Source organism: Aureobasidium pullulans (assembly GCF_000721785.1).
Source record: "Aureobasidium pullulans EXF-150 unplaced genomic scaffold scaffold_4, whole genome shotgun sequence".
NCBI lineage: Eukaryota > Fungi > Ascomycota > Dothideomycetes > Dothideales > Saccotheciaceae > Aureobasidium > Aureobasidium pullulans.
In genome coordinates, this window is record NW_021941024.1 from 1,327,324 (window position 1) to 1,342,518 (window position 15,195).

At 51.3% G+C, this 15,195-nt stretch overlaps 5 protein-coding genes across 5 annotated transcripts; 1 reads left to right on the top strand and 4 right to left on the bottom strand.

Moving 5' to 3' along the window:
• Positions 1-383: 383 nt before the first annotated feature.
• On the bottom strand, positions 384-756 carry M438DRAFT_268130 (uncharacterized protein; the record flags this gene model as incomplete). The annotated part of the gene is made up of 2 exons (XM_029900228.1): positions 384-527; positions 577-756. The coding sequence occupies 2 exons, from the start codon at positions 754-756 to the stop codon at positions 384-386; spliced, it is 324 nt and encodes a 107-aa protein (XP_029763488.1).
• Positions 757-1,051: 295 nt separating this feature from the next.
• Positions 1,052-2,044, bottom strand: M438DRAFT_372820 (uncharacterized protein; the record flags this gene model as incomplete). The annotated part of the gene is made up of 1 exon (XM_029908375.1): positions 1,052-2,044. One exon carries the CDS (start codon positions 2,042-2,044, stop codon positions 1,052-1,054), a length of 993 nt encoding a protein of 330 aa, XP_029763489.1.
• Positions 2,045-4,685: 2,641 nt separating this feature from the next.
• On the bottom strand, positions 4,686-7,834 carry M438DRAFT_166523 (uncharacterized protein). Its single transcript, XM_029899084.1, has 3 exons — positions 7,601-7,834; positions 6,625-7,498; positions 4,686-6,466 (listed from the first exon to the last, which is right to left on the bottom strand). The coding sequence occupies exons 1-3, from the start codon at positions 7,605-7,607 to the stop codon at positions 4,825-4,827; spliced, it is 2,523 nt and encodes an 840-aa protein (XP_029763490.1). The 5' UTR covers positions 7,608-7,834; the 3' UTR covers positions 4,686-4,824.
• Positions 7,835-9,286: 1,452 nt separating this feature from the next.
• On the bottom strand, positions 9,287-11,682 carry M438DRAFT_403820 (uncharacterized protein). Its single transcript, XM_029909677.1, has 2 exons — positions 10,460-11,682; positions 9,287-10,408 (listed from the first exon to the last, which is right to left on the bottom strand). Exons 1-2 carry the CDS (start codon positions 11,450-11,452, stop codon positions 9,650-9,652), a joined length of 1,752 nt encoding a protein of 583 aa, XP_029763491.1. The 5' UTR covers positions 11,453-11,682; the 3' UTR covers positions 9,287-9,649.
• Positions 11,683-13,342: 1,660 nt separating this feature from the next.
• M438DRAFT_372822 (uncharacterized protein) lies at positions 13,343-14,089 on the top strand (the record flags this gene model as incomplete). The annotated part of the gene is made up of 1 exon (XM_029908376.1): positions 13,343-14,089. The coding sequence occupies one exon, from the start codon at positions 13,343-13,345 to the stop codon at positions 14,087-14,089; it is 747 nt and encodes a 248-aa protein (XP_029763492.1).
• Between the last annotated feature and the right edge of the window lie 1,106 nt (positions 14,090-15,195).

The following is a 15,195-nucleotide window of genomic DNA, read 5'->3' on the forward strand; positions in this document are numbered from 1 at the left end:
GATTAGATCTGGAGAAATAAAAATGAAGGGGAAAAAAAGAAAAAAAGGGGCTAACGTAGGTGTATTCCAGAGCAGTCAGGTCCAACATACTGCACTCTCGATCTGTACCGCCTGGCTTTCATCTCCAGCTCTAATATCAACGCTGCATGTGTTCTGTGAGCCAATTTCCGCGTAGGTCGACCACGGAGAGCGTCGACCTACTTGGGAATTAATTGGTGTTTTTTGGAATAGTATACTCGTCCATGGAGAACGTTGTTCATTTCCGCCCTCTCTGGACCTTTTTCGAATAGCAAAAATCATCCGGCATTTTGATAGTGTTCAAATCGCTGCTCGCGTGGCTGGGAGCGCGAAATACTGGGTCATATCAGATCCATACAATCCAGCTATTCCGAACTCTCTTCATTTGTTTCTTGTTCATCAGAAGCTGATTGGTCATCTTTCCGCGCTTTCCTCTCAGCTTTCTGTCTGTCCTTGACTTTCTTTGGCTTTTTCGCGCTTATCGGGCCATCAGCATTTCTGTTCTTCCACTGCATCTTGTCAGCTGAGATGCCTAACCACTGTCTAGTTTCTTCATACCATGCCACCATACCGATAATGCGGATATTGATCATTCAGACCGCGTGCATCTTCTACGCCTCCGGATACGGACTTCCAGCATGCTCCGGGGCAGACGAAATGCCATTTTGCGCTTTCGTCGATTTGACAGCGTACTAATACGTCTCTGGGAGTAGAGCAGAGTGTACAATCTTTCGTCATTGTGAATTGAGGTGTTGTTAAGATGGTTGCGAGGCAGAATGGAGCTCTCAGAATAATGATGTTTACAGAAATCAATGACATCATCGACAGCGTTTTTGGCTTTTTTTTTGGCGACAGGTCACCGCAGTCTTTCCTTCTTCCTTTCAACTCGAGATTATCGTGCAACGTTCAAATATCTCGTTCAACACTCATTGACTGCATCGCATCAAACAAATATCTGATTGACAAATTCTGTCTCTAAATCTCGACGCCAGGACTCAATGATGCGCGCAGCGCAGTCTTGCACCTTCCCAGATCATATACCATCCTTTTTGTATTCGATCGGCTCCTCATAGCCAGGCACATCTTTCATGTCAATTGGCCAATTCAGAGTCCAAGTCGCCATTCTTCTCGACCATTCAAGGGCAGTCTCCGCCGTTGTATCACGTTCGCCTTCATTGCCACCGCTTGCTTGAGTTGGTTGCTGTCCAATCTCTATGAGTCGATGTCTCCAGAAACGCTGTCTCGCAAGACTCAAGCCATCTCTAGTGACTCCACCGGCCAATGCTAGCTCCCCCGGGACGATGCCACTTCCACAGCCTGTCGGCGGGTGTTTCCCCTCGTTGACCGCTCGCTCGATGATTGGCAGCATGACTTTGAAGAAAGAGTATGATCTTCCGAGCCAAAAAATCGCCGCCGGCAACAAGTCTGCAACAGACTTATGACCAGCCTGACTTTTAACATTCCCTGAAGACACAAGTCGAGGTTCTTCCAAAGTTGCTTTGATGGTCTGAAGACCGAACTGCATCAAGTCCATGCCAGTCACTTGAGCGAGGCCTGATGCGAAAGCATTGAGATTGGTCCACTTCTCTTTCGACAAATTTGCCTCATCCGCCCATGCATTTTCAAGAGCGCCTTCGAAAAACGGCAAATCTTTCCACAAGACTTTCCCTCCATCCGCGACATAGGCATCCTGTGTTGTACTCGGCACTGTTCCACGCGCTCTGGCTCCAGCGACCCAGGCGATCAATTTGTACTGGCGTCCGTCATCGTCGGCAGGATACAACTTCGCTGCCTCCACCGTTTTCCACCACGTCTGTTTGAGTTGACTTTCGAGTTGCTCGTCGGTTCTTTTCATACCATGCTGCAAATACACTTGCTGTGGGTATTCGATGCCGAAACGTATATTTTGCATGATCCAGTCATAATCGGTGCTCCTGGCAATAGAGTCCAGAAACCTCTGTCTGGCTTGTTCGCTCTTTTCTTGTCGTCGCTGGACTTCCGAGGCTTGTTCCAAGTTGCTTGCCATTGTTCGGTCCAATTTTCAGTATGTGACTGTTCTGAAGAAGTCGGCTTAAAGCTTGCGAAGGCTGTGTGAGAGTGCCATTGATATCAGGGAAAGGGTCAACCAGCATGAATCCTTCTGCCTGATGGCGTCACTCATCCGGAACAGGAAGGATATGCGCAAACGACGTTTCCTTCCTTCCTCCCAAATCTTGGAAGTCCACTTCCTCTAATACAAGTTTGTAGCCCTTTCACTCCTTTCTCCAAATCGTGAAGTAAGCTTCCTCGCTTCGGAAGTCAAGCACCGCAGACGAGATCCCGATGAGGCAGAACGTCAGAAGCTACGAACCAAGGACGCATCACGAATCTCTGGAATATAAAACGTTCCCTAGAGTACAGTACCACAGACAGTGCGACCAGACCAGGGAAGCAAGACAGCAGGTCAGTGAACCGTTCAATCCATTACCCTCCTCGGGTATCCGAGGCATCACGGCTATGATCGAGCATCACAGGAGAAGAAATATCTACCTTGCAGCATCAGTGACCCGATCGTTCTTCTTCTTCCCTTCCTTTCTCTCGTCTTGAATATTCCTGCACGCATAGTTGAGGCCAGTCTCTGGTTTGTGGTCGTACACTATATATACTGGACTTGTGTTTCCATCTGTGAATCGTTTATCATCGATGCTTGTGAGCAGAAGTGTTCTTGTTGTTCTTATAAAGACTTGGAGGCTGGAGCAAGGATAAATCCATCCGGTGTCCAGGCACATAGTCTTCTGGGTGATTACACATGCAGCTTTCGATGATTACTGTGGTCAAGAGCAACTCGAAAAACCAAGACTTTCGATAACATACGTATCTCTTGACGCAATCGCTTGTACATCGACCATTGATACGAGTTCGAACATATGTGCAAGAGGACAGGATAATCGAGATAGGACGATGTGAATGGCTGGCTCAAGATCGAGTTGTATATAAAGAAGTTCTGTCCACCACAATGGTAGCTAATACCGGCCACAAAATTCGACTGATCGCTGGCCCATGAATACCGTGGATGCACGAATTATGTTGTTTGTCAAGTCAACTCTGAATAGAGCTGAGCAAGGATAGCTCACAGGTCCATGAATCTGAACTTCGTCCTGCTTCCTCAATATCCTCCTATCTGCTACCAATCTTGCATACCATGCGTATTCTGCGCAGGAGATTCAAGACAGCGGAATATCAGGCACCCCATAGAGCCCACAGTATGTCCTTTGCTGTGACTCAATCGGTACGGTTGCGCTTAAAAGATTGCTCGTTCGTATCATCATCGTATGCATCCGCGGTAAGCTTTGGTTTCCAATACAGCTGGGATCTCGTGTATGATTACAGTCTTGGGAACATTGCTGGGCGTGTGTTTATGTGTGCTATAGAACCTAAGATATGCTTTTGTGCTTTTGGGATGACAGCTTATCCAGACAAGCGTGAACATGGAATCATTCCGCCTATCCCGATAAACAGAATTATCACATCTACACAGGATGTATAAAATAACACTTTCTACTTGTAGTTTCGTTACCGACTGTGGTCATCGGACTTGGCACACTCTGCAATTTCCACTGGGTCTCAACATTCTCCACCGCTACATTCGACTTCTCGTCCGGAAGTAAGAAGCAAGGGGAGGAGGGGAGAGACACAGGTCAATGATCCTACTCTTCCCCCTCCTCTCCTTCCTTCTTCTTCCGACTCCTTCCTTTCCCTATTTTCCCATCCCTATCGACCCTTCCTCTCAGCCTTCTCATCACATGTCAACCAATCTCAGAATCACAGACCTCCCTCCCTCTTTCCCCTCCTCCTTCCCCTCCTCCTTCCCCTCCTCCTTCCCGCCATTCCTTCTCCTCCAGCACTGCAACTGGCTCCAAAATGTCACAGCCTGGTACACCCGGGTAGTAGCTATGTTTTGGAAATCTGTTGTTGATACAAGACAGATGGAAGCGGGTAACGGAAGGCTTTATATCCGTAGTCCTGATAGCAAAATCACCAGGTTCATTTGAGTGATGGTTCATGTGCCATGGATAATGGTCCACGTAGCATATGTCGACTTGTTGTTGTAGTCTTGTGTCAGTGTGCTTCAATGTTTAAATAATGTAGTGATTTTGTTCTGTCCGAGGAAACCTGCAGTGGCTGGTGTGTCAAGCGACAGGTTATCAGTATTCATGACCCACGGGTATTCATAGACACCTGCACATCACATACACATCATCGCGTCATCACAGATGCAGTCGACCAAATATTAAAGTATAGAAAAAGTTCTTGAATCATCTATTCACCACAAAGCAACAGCAACAGAAGGAAACCACGGCCTCCTTTTTCCAGCCACATACAAAAGGCCAGGCACAAAGCAACGGAAAAGAAAAGTGTTCCGTCCATCCCATGAAGAAACCCAGCCAGTCACGCCAATTGAGCCAAAAAGAAAACAGAAGTGAGAAGTCAGAAGAAAACAGAGAAGAGAGGAAGAAATGAAAAGTACATGCCACTTTTTCTCCATCCATATTCCGTCAATCCAGCCATCAGCAGAGAGGGGAGAGAGAAAGGGAAGTAAAGATACATGAATGGCAAAGCAAGCGCTAGATGGCCATCTAGCTGTGAGCAAAAGCACCGTGCAATGCGACAGCAGCATCAGCGATAGAAAGTGCGTCGAAGGAGCAATTGATCCACCAGACGCTGCTGCTTATCGATCCGCTTGAGGGCGGCATTGACAGCGCCAGCGCCACCGATAGCTTGCTTCTCCTCAGACATAAGCTTTGCATGAACAACACCGCAGGACTTCTATCCCTGTTGAGTGCCCTGTGTGCCCATACCAGCTAGACGCTGCGAGAATATAGTCAAGTCCTCGCGTGCTGCAGGATCGGAAGCGAGTATATCGCGCATGTTAAGCAATACGTGCTCCTCTACGTTATTTCCAGCAGCACTCAAAATCTGAGCAACGACAGGCGTATGGGCTAGGGCGCCTAGAATACCATGAACCATCGGATTCGGATGGGGAGGTAGCTGAGGCGAGGGCGATGGGTATGCTCCAGCGCCAGAGTTGGGTGCGGCATAGGCCTGCTGCGAGGCAGGAGGTTGTCCTGAATAGGGGTTGGGAGGCATGGGAGCACCGCCAAACTGCTGTTGAGAGTGACCATTCTGCATGGGTGTGAATCCTTGGGGAGGACGAGGCGAGAATTGCGGGCCGTGTGTGTTGTTACCATTCACAGGGCTGGCGCCGATTGGCTGGGGAGCGTCGCGTACCGCAAGGTTGTCCCAGTGATCGGGCTTGTTGACGACAAATGTAACAACAAGCATACGCTCGGGGACGTTGGGATCCAGTGAGTTGTACTCCAGCAGGTTGATGTGAGGCGGTAGATTGTGACCAGGGCCGACAGGGGTGATGTAGACATCCTTGACAATCGAAGACATGCCGCGACCCTTGCCAATAACAGCGTAACGACCGCGAGAAGCGAAGTAGTCAAAGATCTGGTCGAAAGCAGCACGATTGTCGTATGGCGTCAGAGCGAGTACAGACACGTCGCTCTTCTTGCTCCACTGCAGACCACAGAGGTAGTCGTCAGCGCGCTTTGCGTCCAGACGGCCCTCGATCTCGAGAACAGGAGGAAGCACTTCAGTCCAGGGCATGAATTGGCCGAAGTCGTTACCTGCAGCGTGTCGAGCACAGGCAGTAAACTCGGTAACTCCGGGCTGTATGAGCTGGCCCTTCCAGACAACGCCGTCAGCTTCAGGTGGAGCATAGTCGGTTTCATTGTCGTCCGCCAGCATGCGATCAACATCAGCATCGTGCTTTTCGCCCTTCTCTTGAGGAGTCTGAGTCTTTGCGAAAGAGCTGCGTCTACGTGTGGGTTGTGCTTGCTGATCAGCCGGTGTCTTTGCCCAGACTGAGTTGATGTCGAAGTTTGACTCGCGGCGGTCAATATCCATGGCATCGGGCGATGCAGCGGCACCGGCAGTGGTATGCGCATCGGCATCGGGGGTAGGTGGCTTGTCCGTCTCTTCTCTTGAACGTACGGGAGCTGATGTGAAGACGGATTCGTGCGTGTTCTCGGCTTGGTCATCGATGTATTCATCGCCTTTGTGGGTGCGACGAACTCTGGGTTTGTCGTCTTCGTCATCGCGCATCATGACAGCCTGCTTGTCTGCCTCTTCCTTGAGGAGTTGACGTTGCTTCTGCAGTTCTTCGCTAGCCATGTCTTGGGTTGACATTGTCGCGAGACCATGGGCGGTCAGGGAGCCATCGAGCATACGCTGTACGAGCATGGGGTTCTTCTTCATGTTGGCGTGAATGGCCCTGAACTGCTGGGTGTAGCCTTGCGACGAAGGGGGTGCGCCATAGACTTGGTACAATTCGTACTCGATGCGTGTAGCATTGTGGTGGCTGACTGATTCGGCGTTTTCGCCTTGACCAAGACTGTAGGAACTGTTGAAAAAGTATGGGTTAGCCATGGTCTCGAGTTGATGCATGAATCGTGAGATTTGAGAATGCAGGACTGAGGGAGAGGGGAAGAGCCTCGAGTCCGATACTCGACAGTAGCAGGGGCAGGGCAGCGCAAAACGTAAATGGAAGGCACGACTTACCCAGAAGTAATTCTTTCGCGCACAACATCACCAAAGACCTTGACCAATGCCTGAGCAGGGTTCTGTCTCTCCTTGGGTAGATGCTTAATGTCCACAAGGGCTGTGTCGGCGTCAATCTTTTCTTCCTTCTTTTGCTCCGACTTGCGACGCTTCGACTGCGAAGCTGATGAAGATACTGATCTTGTCGGTTCCGGTGCCTCGGGTTGAGCCTCTGCTGCTACAGCCGGCTCCTCCTTCTGAGGAGTCTCCTCTTCGAACTTGCGCTTGCTGCCAGCAGCAGGTGCCGAGTCTTGCGAGGTAGGAGGAGGAATCGATGCAGCGGGTGCAGGCGTGGGAGCAGGAGCAGGGCTGGCCTTCTCGCTGGCGGGAGCTTCGGACTTGACTTCACTCTGACGGGCAGCTTTGCTTTGGCGACTCTTAGGGCGCTTCTTCTCGTTGCGCTTGCGTCGCTTCTCGGCCTCGTGGTCATTGATGCGAGTCTGCCACAGCTGCTCTCCACGCGCCATGGCGTCCAGCAACTCCTTGTGGTCTTCTGGTCCGCATATCTCGCAGAAGTAGTGTTCGGGCTGCCTCTCTTCCTCCAACGGCACACCCATACAAACATTGTGCTGCCATACTTCGCACGTGTCACAGCTGATGTATTGGCGGCCAATCTCGTCGTCCTTGGTGTCGCCGCATACACAGCGGATCACATCCTCGGCGGCTTCTTCATCGCCTTCATCGACATCGAGTTCGGGTTCGGGCTCTGCCGACTTCTTATTGCTCTTCTTGTGGGAGGCGGTGGCGGTGCCTTTCTTGTTCTTGGGTGTTGTTACTTCGGCGGGCTCTAAGCCTTTGTGTTGACCCTTGGTCGCGCGACCACTACGTCTAATATCTGCGAAGGCAGCCACGTTAGCTGACATCCTTCCAATGTATCACATCGAAGCGCATGGCTGCGTGTGTAGGGTGCATGTGTGTGGTATTTGTCTTTGCTTACCGGACATGGCTGTCGTGTCTCGTGTCGTGTCGTCCTTGCAATCACAGAGGCAACCTTTCAAAGGCGCACAAACGAGTCAGACACAACAAGGTGGTCGTGAGTGAAGATTGGGGAGGCAGGCGACGGGAAATCACGCTCTCGTGCCAGCGGCGGCGCGTCTGCAAATCACGAAGCTCTTGTTTTTAGTGCTTCCGGCGCCGACTACTATGTGGCGAGCCTGTGTCTGTCTCTTCTTGCTCTGTCGCTTTCTGATCTTCTGCAAGACGGGATGCGCTGAAATGTCTTCTTTCGCACTCGACACGCGTATGCAAGTCAAACACGCGCGGTAGATGAGGTGATGGATGTTTGTCTAACTTCTAAACCCCAAGTGCTTCTCAGAATGAAAGCTAAGGTATCCTCCCTCGACAAGCTGTACTGTCGATGTCGTCGTCGTCGCGTCGCGTGAGTGGGCGCAAACTTGGTCAGTCGCGCGCGCAAGTTGCGATAAGCAGATCTTGAGAAGTCGCGTGTCTTGTCGCAAAGCTTGAAACGATGATAGTTCGAACGGTGGGTGAATCGCGCAAAGACGTAAAATGAGGTCGTAAGGTGTTGGATGTCAAGGAACAAGGAAGGAGAGAGCTGAGACCTTTGCGATCGTAAAGGAAGCTTTGCGGTCGGCCGTGTCGCGTTGCAGCGTGGTGGGTGACAGATGCCGCCGGGAGCGCGGGAGAGGGGAAGCTTCGATGGACTGACCAATCACACGACAGGGGAATATCCTTCCTTTTTCTGCTCGCTTCTTCCGCCATCCAGGCCGTCAATTGGAGTTGCTATCAAAGTGCACGAATTGCGGTAAATGGAACGATGGTCTACTGAAAGTGTGCAATCTTTGAAGCCTCAGCAGATGCCGTAGAGAAATTGTGGATTCCTGCATTGCAGAAGCTACCTACCTAAGCACTATCCTGCTACCAGTAGAGAGCATGGTTCTATGAACGATTGTGCGAAACTGATGGCACTACGTGCTGCTTTATGCCCAGGACTTCTCGCCTGTTGCAAGCGTGATATAGCTAGGAGTAGACTATTAAACTATAGGAGCATCTCGAGTCTCAAATCTCCTCTACACGGGACTCGAATCCTATCACATACCCCTCCTAAGCCATAGACAGAAGGCAAAAGAACACAAGACCTCGAGATCATATCCGCACCCCTAGCTCACGACTGCTGCTCTACTCTGCCAAAAACAAAAGCATGCCTCTAACCAGCAAAAGAAGACACATCAATGCCGCTTCTGTGGATCGAACACAGTGCCTCCAGAATACTCTCGCATGACACAAGAAGGACAGAAGTTGACTTCAGTCTGGCGCTCTCCCAGATGAGCTAAAGCGGCTATTATGCTTGGCTCGTGTGTTCCGCCATATATGTTTCAACGTTTGACAAGTACTGGCCGGGGGATGTCGAGAGAGTGAGGGTAAGATCGCATGTCTCAATCACGTTCTGAAAGTCTTTGTGGTAGTGGTCAGAGAGGTCTGCGGAGGTCTGGTAGATCGTGAGCCAGTTTGAAAACGCGATTGTGATGATGAGTTCTGTTGCCAAAACTCGCTTCGAGATTGTATGGTCGATGTGGAGACTCAGGTAAAACCATCTGTATGTAGAAGCACGATCAACAATTCATTCTGACCATCTTCTACCCTTATGGAATCTAAGAGAGAAGGCCGAAGTATGTCTCGGATGACTAGTGAGCATATCAGATCTTGTTCGAGGTCAGATACGGTGGTCAATCTGCTAGCCAGGGTTATACCATTGGCACAAAGTCTTGGCACCGATCCCAAGCCTAAGATGGAAAAGCGGAAGGGGGAGTAAGATACGTATGACAGAACAATACCTATCGTATTGCGTGACAGCTCTTGATAGAGACAGAAAATTATGAACGCCCCCAAAACCCCAACGCCTTACGCTACCGAAAACCAACATCACTGAAAAGGAAATGAGGAGAATGCATGGAGACCACATTGAAGTGATAAGCAAAGAATGGAGAGAAGAACAAGAAGGACCAACCAGGAAAGAGCATGATTACTATTCAATGCTCATCCTCATGATACCTTCGTTCGTATCCACCATGCCTTGCAAACCTATCCTTCTAGGTGCAGTACCACTAGCTCCGTTGCTGGTACTTTTCTCAAGGGGAGCGCCGTCCCTAGGCAGACTCTGGTTACGTGCTGCAGCAGAGGCAACAGGAGAGGCGACAACTGGACTGCCACCGTGGACACTCATGCTAGGACTGACGGCTCTGCGCTTGAAGCTCTGCATGTCAAAGTCGTCGTCGCGGCGACGCTTACCAAACGGTCTGCGGAGAGCGTCTTGACTCACGTAGGTGGAGCCTTGTGTGTCTGTCTCGGCGGAAGAAGCGATGGAGGGTTCATTCATGCTAATGACGGAAGCAGAACGGAGAGTTGAGTTGTCGGCAGGAGAATCCATGGCAATGTCGCCAGAAAGTGATGAGCTGCCACGGGTAGGAAAGGCAGGTGGGGGTGGGGTGTGGAGTTCAGTTTCGAGTTTGTGCCAGTAATCGACGCCACCAGAGTTGCGATGGGCATGAAGGTTGAAGCTAATGGAATTGTTGTTGATGGTATCGGGTTGAGGGTCATTGGGATCGTTAGGGTTGGCATTTGGTTGTGAAGAAGAGGGGCCAGGTGAAGGACCATCGAGATCGGGGACTGGATCATGGTTGTGAACTTGACGCATCGTCTCTGCCTCACGGCGGACTTCACTATCGACAGGGGCAGACTCTTCAAGCAGAGCGGCACGGATGCGCGCAAAGTTCTTTGTCTTTGGCTGGAGAGGAGTCAGTCTAGTGATGGAAGATGTGTCAGCTTCGTCACTTACCAGCAAGTTTCCACGACGAGTGACGGCGCGGCGCACAACACCTGGAGTTGAAGAAGAGGCAGCGGCTTCATCACCACTGTCGTTACCAGATGAAAGTGACGGCTGCTCCTGTCTGTTCTCTCTCAGGCGCGGCCAGCCGAAGTGAGCCGAGCCCTCAATGCTGCGCAAAGGCGGCGGAGAAGTTGTGCGTGGACTAGGCATGGCAGAGTTGTTGCTGGCACTGCTTGAACTCTTTCTGCTCCTTCCTTTCTTCAAACGAGAGCGCTGGAAAGTCTTCATCAAGCTGGCGTGGGCTGGTGAGAAGTTGTTGCTCCACATGACAGTGTTGTGATTGCTAAAGGGAGTGGTAGCCTGGGGATTGGTCGTCTTACGGACTTGTGGGGTGGTGAGGATCTGGTCGTCCATATCGTCCATCACATCATCGTCACTAGTACTCTCATCGCTGTCCTCATCGGCAAGCATGCTGACACTGCCCACACTGCTACTGACAGCACTACGATCGGCCTGCATTTGTGGCCAGAGGTTTGGCGAGTCGAGCATCATGCTATTCATGCTAGGTTTGCGCGCGCTTTGGGTAATGATGGGAGACGAGTCGGGGGATGGATGTTCGGCTAGCGTCGAATGGTGGAGGTTGGTGCAGGCTCTGGAAAAGTCCAGCCCTCGCGAGTGGCGCGGTAGAGAAGTCTGTGGCGATGCGTAGGATGTCTGAGTGTCGAGTTGGGGAGATAGCGGTACGCGTTGAATCGTGTTGGGAGCTGCCATAGACGTGGTGGCTGTTGTCGCCGTCGTCTTTGTCGGCATCTGCAGCGACAGTCCTCTTCCTAAAAAGTCTGGCCTCCTGGGCGTCTGTGGTGATGTCGACAGCAGACTGTCATCTTTGGTCGCATTCGCCGTCCGACTTGTCAAAAGTGGTGATGGCTGGAGTCGCGCTGCTGTGGCGGTAGCATCCGAGACGGACCGCCTCTTGGAGGGCGTACCCATGAAGGTGTCCATAGCGATGTCTCTTCCTCTTCCTCGTCCCTTGTCGACTCCCGAGTCTGGTCTACTGCTATCTCTTCGTCGTCTTCCTCTAATGATCGAGCCTTTATGGATGGATGGTCATGGTGCTTCGGCCTATTGTCCTATTGTCGTCGTAGCGGTCTTATTGTTGTCTCCTAAGTCATATGAGTCTAGGCCTGCTGTGCTTGTTCAGCTTCTGAAAGCGATTCTGTCGTGTTGAAGCATGCAACAAAAGTCACGGTTCAAAGTACGACCGTTGCTGTCAACCGCGAACCTCTTCTTCCCCCACATCTGCCCGAAACCTTACCGATATCATCTCGCGTCACCACCAACACTTGCAGATTCACCATCCTTGAGTATTGAAACATGTCAATCATGCTGCTAACGACACCAGACTTGATTCGAAACTGTTTTCCTCAAGTTCAGAGACTATCTGATGGGTTTGTGTCTCTTGACTGCCTCTCTGACCGAAGCTTGGTATGGAGCACCTCAGGAATGAGCTTCACAGCTTAAGGACACCCAGCATTGCTAGAGCCCCATCGTTCATCCAAAGCTCATCATTCAAAGCTCAGCCCAAAGTTCCACAAACTTCTAGGCATCACCTTACCATTGCCAGCGACCATGACAAGTGACTCAAAGCCCACAATTCTGCCTTGTCTAATCTTCATATCCACAATGGCATGTCCTCTCACATGTTCAAACAATGCCTTTGACCTTCTGAAGTACAAGACCTTGACGTCAATAGGTCAACAGGCCAAGAGCGACCCATGTCCTACACATCCCGTCAGTCCCGCCCCGGCACATGTCAGAACTCTGAATACCAAGCCGCCGAAATGTCAGGCAGGTATCCTAGACATGTATCTCTCCTAGCAGCCTTGATTGACCGCCCCGGACGGCTGTGTCCACTCCTTGATGGCTCGCAGTAACACTAGCTAGCTATGAAATTCCACAGACGCGAACGGGGTGCGTGTGCCGCTACCCGCGACAAACCATGTTCGGCACGTTGTTTTCGACAACATCTCAGATCGGAGTGCGGATGTGAAGAATCCGTGAACGTCTCTCATCACGGCAGCAATCATCCTCGAGTCCGCTGTGCAAGGCGCAGTTGTCCATTGAAAGTGAGCCAGCCACGCCTGTGCCCCGCAGCCAAGTTCCTTCACCGGAATCCGGAGCCGCAAGGCCACAATCTCATCCATGTCACCACCGTGTCAGCAATTGGTCAATTGACGAGCTGAACGTCTCCATGGCCATGCTATTCCAGTTTCGGCACTGTTCCTGAGGGCTAATGCGTTCACGAGACTCCTTGTGCATATGTCGCCGTGAGTCACGAACGCGGCCGTCCGGGGGAGCCAAGAGGGTGAGGTAGCTCGTTTACGATTGACGGTCCATCCTCTTGCGTATCTCAGCCTTCCCAGACGCTTGGAATGCAATCAAGGTTTTGGTAAACATGGTCCCAAGCCCTTCTAGCGTAGCTTCTCTTGCAGTTGCTCTGCATGCTCGCTGGGGCAGTGTGTCGCAATGCACGGTTATACGTCGCCGCAGACCATCGGCGTCCCTTTTGGGTAAGGTATGGTCTGCTTTGCATTTGACGTTGACGGGTTGCGCATAAATTCAGGCAGACAGCTGCTGCTACCCTGAGGTCGATAAGTAAAGGTCTCAGTCTCTGTCCATTGTTCTTTCCGTTTTTACCACTCCCTCCTTCCACATCTGCCAACCACAAGCACACTGCGTGTTGATCAACACTCCACTCCAACAAACATCTGCCACCACCATCTTGCTTCACCTTCAACACCAATCATACCTACTCCCAACATCCCCATGACGAGACGCACTCCATCAACGACCGCCGTGGTCAATGAACCCATCCCCATCCGCTCAAGGAACATGCTGCACACTGCTGCACCTGCTGTCCAGCCTGCTTCTCCCCCATCACCCAGAGTGCACTTCTCGGAAACTCACATCGTTTCTGGCTTCTCACGACCCCTCACCCAGGAAGAGGCGTGGTTACTGTACGACTTCGAGGTTCATTGCCGCGACTGTCGCTATTGTATCTCTCCCTACAAGAGATTCCAGTCCGGCGCTCCGCTCTGCCATAAAGGAAAGCACATGTCAGAACGTATCTCTGAGTCAATGTACATGCAGAAGGGCAATGTCTTCGAAAGATGTCATCGCCGCACGAAGCCAATGCGTATCGAGATACCCCACACCTACACCTACCTCCGAGAGCAACTTCACGCCATGGAAGATGCTGCAGCCATTCGCCACGCTCGCAGACAGACGGAAGAGGAAAGACCTCGCGTCAGAGTTCACAACGACAGCCAACGCCGCAGCGACGAACCCCGCAGATCTAGCAGCACCGAGGTCGTCATTGAAGCTGCCCGTACCGATGATCGCAGACGGGACAAATACCGCCACGAGGAGCCTCAGCAAACACAATACCACGACCGTGAGCACAGACGCAGTCACAGAGAGTATCGCTCAGACTATCGCCATGAGGAACCAAGAGACCGAGAGCGCCGCAGAGCAGCAGAAGTCACCACCACCACGGAAGCGAACTCTCGCGAGAGAAAGTATCGCACCCAAGAGAGGAGACCGACTTGGGCAGAAGAGGATGTGAGGGCTCGTCGATGACGGGCGTGATTCATTGTTACGTTGCTTACGAATTCATGATGTTATGACCTGTTTTGCTTTGGCGTTCTGGCAGGGGCTTGATACCCAAGTACTGCAAACCACTGTAATGTCTTTTCGAGCCTCATTATTGCTCACTGTAATGCCTGCTTCTAGTATTGTCATTACCACTATTACCTTTGATGCCTCTGAGCATCGCCACTTTCTCATGAGATTCTCCAATTTTCCACACACCATCCTCTTTCCCTTGGACCGCGATCTCAACTCGCTGGCTTCTCTTTACACAATCTGTCCCGTAGTGGTATGAGAGGCGGTGAATGCCCCGCTTTCTACTCGGGGCGAGACTCAACCTGGCCTATCATGCCATAGCGGTACCTGCATCAACAGCTGCCGTGTCATGAAAAGGCTAAAGCGCATCGAAACGCACCACTCACACTTGCCGGCCTTGTTGTACAGATCTAGCGGTAAACGCGTTCGGTGACATGGTCTACCAGACTATGTCTATCCAGGAAAAGTTCTATTGGTCCCAGCCTCACACGTGGTAAAGCCTTGTCGTTGCCGTGATATTTGACCTTGGTATCCTCGCAGCCTTCTCATCCAGCAAGTACTGCCACGTCGTCTTGCTCAGTTTAAGTGTACTCACACACCTCATGACTTCTCCCAAAAGCATGTGAGTCTTGGATGTCTGCCTGAACTTTCAGTCCTTACCAAGGTGCGTTGGATTAGAGTTTCCTACGCCGTCGCTTACTTACCGAGTGTCGTGCATACAGCTAGCGGGTAGAGAGGTGCGTTGGAATCTGCTTACTACGAACCGTGGTCATTGGTCCGTTGTTTCCTTTTGATCAATGCCATTGGTGCGCATATTGATACTGAATACGGCCATTGGTCCGACATTGGAATGATTGTTTCTGCCTGACATCTGAACAAACAGGTTTGTCTGCAACATGCTCTACACCTCGGCGTTGACTCCATACCTCATCCATTGACATAGTGTGTGTGTGGATCATCAGCCCTGTCGGTCGACTTCTCTATCTCCCTGCGTCTGGCGAGGAGTGTCTCGGCCTTTGCCTCGTTGGTCGATAATCACTTTGGGCAACTCAAACGCATCG

What these genes read in the sequence shown, in the direction of transcription:
- M438DRAFT_166523 (XM_029899084.1), bottom strand. An exon ending in CGCGAAAGAATTACTTCTGG is followed by an intron (nt 6,467 to 6,624) that starts GTAAGTCGTGCC and finishes CTTTTTCAACAG; the next exon opens with TTCCTACAGTCTTGGTCAAG.
- M438DRAFT_403820 (XM_029909677.1), bottom strand. Translation starts at nt 11,452, where the DNA reads ATGGACACCTTCATGGGTACGCCCTCCAAGAGGCGGTCCGTCTCGGAT. An exon ending in CTCGTCGTGGAAACTTGCTG is followed by an intron (nt 10,409 to 10,459) that starts GTAAGTGACGAA and finishes ACTCCTCTCCAG; the next exon opens with CCAAAGACAAAGAACTTTGC.